Here is a 10,385-nt window from a genome sequence, read left to right as displayed (position 1 = left end):
CGGGGAGGGGGGGGGGGGGGGGGGGGGGAAGAAGAAGAAGAAGCAAATCCAATTGGTGAAGATGCTTTGTTTGCTCCACATTCGTCGCTGCATTCCCGAGGAGTGCTTTGGGATTCAAATGGTGCTCAAGATAGCACAAATGAAGGCGTTGGCAAATGGGCTCAATCGGAGTGGAGTGCAGTTCATTTGGGTGGCGAAGACGTTGATGGTGAAGTAAGTGGCAATGGGTTTTTAATTGGTCGCCCAAATGTAACAATAGATGCCTCCAGCTCTCTTCATCTCTACACATGGTAGTTATGTCCGCGACTATTGCCTACAGTCGGAGCACTCGACAACCATGGATGACGCATACAGTGCAATTTGTTGACTTGGTTTCATAGTGAGCGTGGGAAGGGGGCGGGGTTTGGAGAAGATGAAGTTTTTTTTTTTGCTTTATATTTAATTATTTTATTATAGAAATATAAATGGACCATTTTAACCTCATTTTACTGGTCAATTTGAGTCAAAAATCTAATTTCAGCTTTCACTAACGAAATTATGGACAGTATTTGTCCAATGGACTCTGGTTGCAATTAAAGTGAAAGGCATGGGATTGTGGCTGCAAAAATGAAAGGTTAAGGCATTCTTTGCAACAAAATAAAAGGTTTGGGACCTCCACTACAATTTTCCCTAATTTTGATGATATTTTTGTAAGTTGCCCATACTTTTAGGCAGTTGGCCTTTGGAGAATCTGTTTTTCTAAAAGTTTTTGTCGAAAATATTATTAGCCCACATAAGCTAAGCTATCACAACCTTACCCAATATATGCTGGAATGTGTAGGAACAGAAAAATGCCCAACTAGCGTTGCTCCGCTCGTCTTACATTTAAATGTTATTTGGAAAAATAAATATTATATTATAAAAATAAATAAGTAAACGGGATGAAAATTGAACTTAAAACACAAAACCATGGAACGTGGAACAGGGAGGGTTGCCCCCACCAACCCACACCCATTCTCATCTTAATGTGTCAACTTGACTATTCTCTATTGTGCAGGATACTACTCATAACGAAGAACTGCTATACAAATAGGAGCCTTTAACAAACCCGTGTGATAGAAGTTGAGATGGTGTCTAATCAAATTTCGAATCAGTGTCACAGAGAGGCGTCTATTTGAATAGCAAATTTGCTTATAATGAGACGGTAGCTACAACTTTGACAGGCTCCTATTTGAGTAGCAAATTTGCTCATAATGAAATAGTAGCTACAACTTTCTCATTAAAGAAAAAATAATAATAATAATAATAATAAAACAACAACGAGAAGTCAAAACTTGAACTTGCCTAGGAATGAGCTTCTTATGCAGTTTTCTCCATGCTAACATTGCCCACACACAAAAATGTCACTTCTTTCATCCAAAACAGTACACCGACATGACTGTTTCAAGAGGACTTTGCTTAGCCTTGTTTCCTCACTTCTTAAAACTTAATTTTTGTCTCTCAAATTCATTTTCAACAACATATTTTATTGCACTCACAATTTTAATCAACTTTTCAACTATACATTTCCATCAACTTTTATCAAACTCTGCTAATAATTTAATTTTTATCTAAATCAAAAAGGGACTCAATATTACTATTAATGTTCAATATGTTTAATAAACATTTTATACAATGTGGATGTCAATACAAGGAGATCAAATGTTTGAACAAAACACTATTAAAAATCTAACTCTAGATTTCTTGTCCTATAAAAAACATAGAAGTCGCAGTTAATGATAACTGAATAGAGGCTTTAATCAAAAGATTACGGCAAAGATTCCGGTTATATCTCTTTTCTTAGATAGTCTAAAATAATCTCACTGAGACTGCTAGTTGCTCTATCACACACTTATATAAAAATCCACAGCCCAAACCGCCCATTGGAAGAATAATTGGGGGTTCATTTCCCCCAAGTAAATTACAATGCAAGGTAGAGTAAAGTTCCCACAGAGAAAAGCATATATTATATCAAGTTGACATGTAAATTATAGATTGAAAGAGGGACTCACATGGAAAGGAAGCATCCTGTCTCTGGGAATTTCTGCAGGCAAGAACAAAGAAAAACAATAACTTTATTATGAACAAAAGAGAGATCTAATTAATAGTCAAATCATTGATTAATTGCAAAAATCACATGGCTAGATGATGATCTGAACTTGGACAATTAACCTTTTTGATATTCCCAATGCAGCTAAATAATTCTCCTTACAATGAGTTTACCCGTAACTACCGTTTCTTGAAATATAACCGTCCCAATATAATATCAGTAGAAGTACCAAACCGACCCTATCTGTCTATGCCTATATATACTCGTCCAAGTCATGCAACTTATTCATCCAAAATTAGTGAGAAAAGAGATTTCCATTTTCAGATCAACAAAGGAGATGGAGATCCCTGTGATTGACTTCAGTAATCTTGAGAGTAAGAAGAGAAGTGAAACAATGGCACTTCTCCATGAGGCATGCGAGAAATGGGGCTTCTTCATGGTAATGAAAATTTTGTTTATATATAACTTAAATGATCATTTTATAAAAATAAATTGTACAATAATTGTTGTTTCACATGTGAAGATTGAGAACCATGGTATTGATAGAGAGCTTATGGAGAGAGTGAAGCATTTGACGAATCAGCATTATGAAGAGAATATGAAAGACAGTTTCTATGAAACGAAGGCAGTAAAAACCTTGGAGAACAACGGGTTTATAAGCAATAAAGACTGGGAGAGCAGCTTCTTTGTTCGGCATCATACCAGTTCTAATATCAATGAGCTTGCCAGTCTCTCACAGGATCTCCGGTAAGTTGTCATAATCATATTTGTCTAGCTTCAAGCAGGAAGGATAATTTCAGAAGTCCTTCAAATAGAATAAGTGCAATTCAGAGAAACTAACACTGCAATTGAAACATGTATGCAGTGAAACAATGGACGCGTACATTGATGAAAAGATCAAACTCGCAGAAAAGCTTTCAGAACTCATGTGTGAAAACCTGGGTATAGAAAAGTATCGTATAATAGAAGCGTTTTCAGGAAGCAAGGGCCCTTCTGTAGGTACTAAAGTGGCAATATATCCTCAGTGTCCTCATCCTGAACTCATTAGAGGGCTACGAGAGCACACCGATGCTGGTGGTATCATTCTCTTGCTCCAAGATGACAAAGTCCCGGGTCTTGAATTTTTCAAAGATGGGAAATGGGTGAAAATTCCACCTTCCAAGAACAACAGAATATTCATAAACACTGGAGATCAAGTGGAAATCCTAAGCAATGGTGTGTACAAAAGCGCTTTGCACAGGGTCATGGCTACGAAGGACGGAAACAGACTCTCGATTGCCACATTCTACAACCCTGCTGGTGATGCAATAATTTCTCCAGTTTCCAAGCTCTTACTTCCTAACCATTTCCGATTTGACGACTATCTTAATCTTTATACGAAAACCAAGTTTGAAGACAAGGGTCTCAGATTTGAGACCATGAAGAACATGGCCGCGGGCAATAGTCACCAAAGAGTTCTTACTACCAAGAATTAATTTTGAATTCTGCTATATGTAATATTGATTTACAGCTTGTGAGTGGTTTTCCTTGTTTGGTTTTCCTCTCTCTTTCTGTTCCGTTATCCTTTGTTGAAGTTTGAGAGAAGCTGCTGTACACTGCTTCCTCGACTTTATCTTCACAGAGCTAATGTACGAGCGTGTGTAAGATTTGAAGTCTTTAAGATTTTTCCAATTCAAGTGTTCTTGGAGCAATTTTGCTCACGAATAACTGCTCAATATCATATAATGAAAGTTTAAATTTTAATCAGACACGGAATGGAATAATCAATCACTTTTCTTCAGGTGTCCTTGGACAATTCTTTGTCAACAATACTCCCTCCCAGTATAAAGAGTACTACGAAGAGTTATTTTCATTGTAGAGAAGTGATGCGGACATTCATTCATTTTATTTGGACTATAATTTATTTTAATTTTTATTTGGATTATTATTTATATTATTGGAGTATGGATTTGACCCAAGCCCAATTTAGGATTGTGTTTTACTATTTATATATGATTCGTTGCGTAATTCAAACAATTGATAAATGAATAAAGTATTTGGTGGCTTGTGGTAAAATTTCTCTCATTCATTTTTCTTCTATTTCTTATGTTGCTTCTTCGTCTACTGTTTCTTCCTTTAATCTCCTCTTCTTTAGAGATCTGTTTTCGTTCTTCATTAATTGTGTTAGTTGGTCCTGCATCAAATTTGATATCAGAGCTAAATTTGAATAATATTTCTTCATCCGATCCATCAAATTTGCCTCAATTACTTTCTAGAAATTCTTCCAGCCATCTTCACAAAATCACGCAGCCACCATGTCCATAATTGCGAACTGTTGATCAGTTTCTCCAAAAATCCTAGAGCAACACAAAGAAAGAATTTGTTGTGGCAGCAGTTTATTTTTTTCCCAGTTTCTTCCTTAGTCAAAAAGTGTGAAAAAAATGTCATCAAGAATCATTTTGTTACACGCCACTCCTCAAATTTCGTAGGACTTTCCAATGTCAATCCTTTTATCTAAATAACATCCTAATCCAAATCTTAAAATCCAAAATGCAACCCAAATTCCAATTAGCCCAACACTGTTCCTCATAATTCATTTTCGCGAAGACCAACATATTAGGCCCTAACTCTAATTAGTTCACAACCCAATTCTCATTATATTTCATGTTGAGCCCAAGCCTACTAATCCAACACCTTCCTAAAACAGCAGGCCCATATAATCAATACCCATTATTTATTCCAACCCACCACACACCCAAAATAACCCAAACTGATGTGAACCCACGTAGTAACGGAGACCACAAAATCCACAAAAGACTGTTGAACCCACAAAATCAAAAATTAATCCTGGTTTTGGATTTGAACCAAGAATTATGAACTAAGTGACCCAAATAAAAAATATATTTATACTAGCCCTAGAAATCTAGTAAAAACGAAAAATTTTAATTAGAGATTACGGGAATTTCGCCTAAAATAGAATTCTAACAAAATAAAGGAATTCCCGAAAAAAAATGAAATTTTTACTATGTTGTGCAGTCGCATGGTGGCCACAATTTTCCCCACCCAAGTCTCAAGTGACCACCATGCGGCGGCGTGGTGAGAACAACTATGCGACCGCATAGTTGTGCAATTCAATCCCAAATCCGACCACTTGTATCAAGTTGATCCAAATGGTTTCGACTCTCAACCCCAGCATAAGACTAGTTTCTTTTCTTACATAGATCGATGTTTCATCAATAGTTGATTGCACAAGTAGCTCCATCACTTGATTTATGCGCCTTGCCCTCAAACGCGTCATCAATCCTCTTTTAATAATCAACGAGTCTATTCTCGGGCTCATCTTCATTGGGTTCATCCCTTTGATTACAAAACCTAAAATCGTGTTCAATAGTGTTCAACTCACCAGAAAATCCCAAATTCAACCAACAATCAAATTAAATAGTGTTCAAAACCTAAATCTTAAAAAATGTTGAGCTTAGGGTGTCAATTTTGAGGATATATTCAAGAATGATATTGATTTTGAAGCATTCACTCTGGTTCTTGTAATGCCATGACGAATACTGCCTTGGTTTTGAAATTTGGCATTGATCGTAACACTGTTAGCATTTCCTTCTTTTGAGTTGGTGGTGATTGGTTTTAAGATGGTAGTGGGATTGGAGGTTGAGATGGTGGTGTTGACTGTAGAGGTGGAAGGTGATAGTGGCCGATGGTTTTGTTTCCGGAATTGGGGAAGAAGGAGAGGGTGGTGGGTGGTTTATGTTTTAATTTTTTTAATTTAATGATTAATATATTATAATTGACTTTTTTGTTAAAAGAATTGTAAAGTTACAATTTTAACCTTCTAAAATTAGTCAGAATTTTGATTAATGTAAATTTTGGGGTCAACTAATGATTCTGGTGGTCAAACAGAGGGAAATCGTCATTTAAGATTGACTCTGTGAATTTTTTAAAGATATAGTACCTCTGGTGGCACAAATGAAATGTTTGGGTCACGACTACTAATAAACAAAAGGTTTGTATCTCGATTTAATTAATAAAATTTAATTATGACCTGATTTTTGAAATTTAAAAAAAAAAATTTGAAATTGTATCTTTTAAACACCTTATATATGTAATGCTCCCTTTTATCAATTTTATTCAAAATGTACTAAAGAATCTAATTTTTAGCCCAACAAGACATTGGCAAGATTTTGGATCTAGTCTATGTAGATTTTTTTCTATATTATCATTATTAAGTCTAACTTCTAGGTCCTAGAACGATATAAAGTGCTTGTGTAAAAATGATTTTTTGAAAATTAATTTTTTTTCACACTTATTTTGAAGCATGTAGTCAATTTATTATTATTATTATTATTATTATTATTATTATTATTATTATTATGAAAACTTTATTCCACTATTTTTTCCCACATTTTAACAACATAATTTCCAAAATATCACTTTTACAATCACTTCCCCAAAAGCACAAAATCTTATACATGTGTGCTAGCTATAGAATGTAACATGCTTAAGTTAATGAAAGAGAAAATTACAGGATTCCCAGTATTTAAAGATATGAGTGCAAAAATCAAGTGCAAATGTTTTTTAATCAGAAATCAGGTATTATTTATACCCACACTACCTAATCCAAACAAACCCTAATCATTTTTCATATCCTCAGATTTTCACTTCTCGCCTCCCTCTGTCTCTCCACCGTCTCCCTCTCCCTCTCTATCCTCTCTCTCCCTCAAACCTCCACATCGTTGAAGAGTACCGTCGCTGGAGACATGAGAGTCGAGCAATGACATAGTTGATGCGATGCGGTGCCCTCGCAGCCGGTGTTGTGAGCAATTTGGCCGGTTGAAATCGTTACTTGTCGACCTGAGCGCCGCGGAGTCAGCGCTCACAGCGGTGTCATCGTGGCTGCGCTGTGCGACTAGCTAGTCGGCGGCAATGCAATAGTGGCTTGATGTGGAGAAGTGTGTAAAAGATGATTTGTTGGTGCAGCGTGAGTTGAAGCTGTTTTGTGTTGGTGGCGTGTGATGTGAGTTCTATGTTTGTGGAGGTCGATTTTGTTGGTGCTATGTGGGTGTTGTGGTGTGGTGCAGTGTGGTGATGTTCATATTTTTGGCGGCAACAATGTTGGTGGTGGATCTGGAGGTGGCGATGGTGTGGTTCAGACGGCGATGGTGGTTTTTTTTGTGTGTTTCGTCGTGGCAGTGAATCTAGTTGCGTCGATTTTGTTGATGTTGGTGTTGACTCTGGCGGTGGCCACAAGGTGATGGTGGTTGCAAGTGACGGTGGTGACAGTGGAGTTGGTGGTGATCGCCTATTTGACTTGTAACCTTAAAATTCAATCATCTGTGACTAAAAAAAGTGATATGTCACTATCAAATTTGAAAATATATAACCTGTGACTATAATTTTTTGGATTTGTGGCCTATAATTTTTTCATCTGTGACCTCGACATAATCTGTGACTTATCAAAATTGTGATTTGTGACCTCGAAAAAATATGTAACCAATTAATTTGATAATATGTGACCGATAAATAAAATCTATGACCTATAATTGTGAATATGTGACCATGAATAGTATAATTGTGGCTTATTATCATTATTTAATAAATATTTTTAATTAATTAGCTAAAATCTGATTTTTGCACTAAAGAAACTTGTAACCTGGATTTTGAATTGGGTATAGTTAACATCTGATTTATGAACTCTTCCCGTAATGTAACATGTAAAAGAATCTAAATGACCCTTGAACTTATACTATTTGTCAAAAACATTCTTAAAATTTAAATCAAACTTCGTTAGTCACTTGACTTTAAATTATGAACCTCTTTAGTCTTTATAAAAAAAAAAAAAAAAGAAAAAAGAAAAAAAGGAATTCTCAACAAAATTAATGACGAATATCCTATGTGAGCAACAAAAAGTAATATAGCATCTCATCTTATGTTACTCTGACTCCTAATACGTCAACAAGGAAAAAATCACACAATTTTCTCAAGTGTGCTTCAAGTGCAATTAAAGCTTATTTACCTTTACAAAAATGGTGCATTTTATCCCTATTAGTGTATTAGGTGTCAAGATAGTGTCATTGGGATGACACATCAACTTTCTATTGTCCACGTAGGTCGTTCATTAGTAATTTTGGATGCAATCTTTTTTTAGGATGAGCCGGGGGTTCACGACTTAAAAGTTGAGAGGCAATTGGAGCCCATTTAAAGTTCGTGGACATTTTTGGTACACAATATAAAGTCTGTGTCCCTTTTGATCTTTTACCCATTTGATTACATCGATCGTGATTTGCATTGACATGTACCTTAAAACTAAGATTGAAACACGATTATATATACATATATTTTCAAACTAAATGAGGTACATAAAATTTGTAATTGTGTAAATTTTGTAAAAAATTAAATAATATTGCCCCAGGTTTCCTGTATGTGTATTTGATCTCTCAATCATATCCGGCAGAGTTTTGTTTATCACCTTTTTCTAAGATCACGTTTGGATAAACATAAAAGTAACTTAAATGTATTTTCGTTAAATATATTTAGATATGTCAATTTAAGCGTGAATACGTAAGGGAGGAACTAGGAAGCTCTATTTTCTTGCAATTTTTTATCTAATCAAAGATTGATTGCTCTCATGATTCGTTTGGTAGGACTTTCGATTTTATTTTTTGTAGAAGAGTTAAATTCGGAAGTTAACCTACACCATCTTACTCTAAAAGCTTTTTAATCAAATAATATTTTTAGAAAATTATTTATAAACATGTTGAAATGTAGTTTCTTAATCATAGAAGCAATTTTTAATTTTTAGAAAGTCTTATGAAACAAGCCCTTAAGATGCCAAACTATGAGTATTTCACTTTTCGAAGAGTGAGTCGCAGAGGATGATCAAGATAAGCCAAGTTACAAATGCTTCAATGGCTAAAAGTAACATTTAAATAGCTTATTTATTCAACATTAATAAATAGCAAGACCAAAATGACTAATAAAAAAAATAATAAGATATTTAAAAATAACTCATTTGTTTATTATTAATTAACAAAAATAATTCTAAAATTTACTTATTTATGTATTGCTATAAATGAACGTACCTGTACTTATAAACTCTTCTCTTTTACTTATTTACTCATCTATTTGCTCATATATTTCTTTTCTTAACTCGTCTAATTTTGCCTAATCCATCAATTTGATCTAGTGGTGTCAATGGATCGAACCAAACTTGCTCGACCCTAATAGCCACAAGCTTAACTTGTGGCTTGTCTAAGATGAGCCGAGCCTGTGCTCAGCTCATCTATTTAGTTTGACCCTTCAGCTCATGCCACGTGGGGCTAAGTCCAACTTGGTCCACAAGCTCCTTAAATTTTTTGTGTGCTTTTTGTTCATTTATTTTTAAAAAGTGAAAAAGCCTCCTCGTTTCCTCCGTGTTTGGGACCAGCTATTTATTTTTGAATAGACGGAGTTAAAATTGTACATGAACAAATTGTTACGTATATATTATTTTGAAATCTTTTTTTTTTTTTTTTAAATCAAGCATCCAAAATTGAAAAATCCATCTCAAATTTTCAAGTATCATAAATGAAGCGCGACGCTAAACATTCATGATTATAATGCATAGATATCAATGATTGATTTTCAATCATTAGGCACGTCAGAATTATTGGTAGCAATCAATGTCCTAAGAAAATCAACGTTACTCGTCCTAAAATTTCAACACGAATTATTATTATTATTATTATTATTATTATTATTATTATTATTATTATTATTATTATTTTTTAAATGTAAATTCCGACACAGAGTACAATAGTAAATGTACGTTGAAAAAAGTAACTATTTAATTTTCGTGCTGAACCATCTCAATCTAAATTCGAGCCGAGAAGTGATTCATGATTTCGAGATATTGAATAACCGAACTTCATAATCCACTCATCAGCCATTTCATCAGCTAGGCACAAGCATAACAACTAAGAGTAACAACTTTCTTACAGTTACTATGATTCTTTAATACAAAGACTTGACCATTAACAGTGATTGGGCACCTTATAAGAGACGTGACACATATACGACTTTGGACCTAGTGTACGGAATCATGTAATCAAATGATGTGAAAAACAAATGGTAAAATATTGAATATTCATAATTGTTAGGTATGGATGTAATAATTCATTTTTAACTCCATGTCGTGATACGGAATTGTTACCATTTCGTTGGGTATTCAAATCAAAGCTAACCAAATATGGATGTTTGAATTGGGTTACTAGCTGGGACTTTCGTTTTCATTTATGCGACATTTCATTTTGCACGAATTTAAACTTGTCTTATACAGTTTCAAATTTACAAA

The 10,385-nt window shown here is 34.6% G+C and overlaps 1 protein-coding gene across 1 annotated transcript; it reads left to right on the top strand.

Annotated features, from left to right (window-relative positions):
• Positions 1–2,377: 2,377 nt before the first annotated feature.
• LOC111380251 (1-aminocyclopropane-1-carboxylate oxidase 1-like) lies at positions 2,378–3,744 on the top strand. Its single transcript, XM_023003764.1, has 3 exons — positions 2,378–2,507; positions 2,592–2,815; positions 2,934–3,744. The coding sequence occupies exons 1-3, from the start codon at positions 2,406–2,408 to the stop codon at positions 3,541–3,543; spliced, it is 936 nt and encodes a 311-aa protein (XP_022859532.1). The 5' UTR covers positions 2,378–2,405; the 3' UTR covers positions 3,544–3,744.
• Positions 3,745–10,385: the final 6,641 nt, after the last annotated feature.

The sequence above is a fragment of the Olea europaea genome, unplaced genomic scaffold, assembly GCF_002742605.1.
Source record: "Olea europaea var. sylvestris unplaced genomic scaffold, O_europaea_v1 scaffold2112, whole genome shotgun sequence".
Classification (NCBI taxonomy): Eukaryota; Viridiplantae; Streptophyta; class Magnoliopsida; order Lamiales; family Oleaceae; genus Olea; species Olea europaea.
This window is presented reverse-complemented; position numbering and strand designations above follow the sequence as displayed.

Coding starts and splice junctions, on each gene's coding strand:
- LOC111380251 (XM_023003764.1), top strand. CDS start 2,406: ATGGAGATCCCTGTGATTGACTTCAGTAATCTTGAGAGTAAGAAGAGA. Junction 2,508..2,591: donor AGAAATGGGGCTTCTTCATG/GTAATGAAAATT, acceptor TCACATGTGAAG/ATTGAGAACCATGGTATTGA. Junction 2,816..2,933: donor AGTCTCTCACAGGATCTCCG/GTAAGTTGTCAT, acceptor ACATGTATGCAG/TGAAACAATGGACGCGTACA.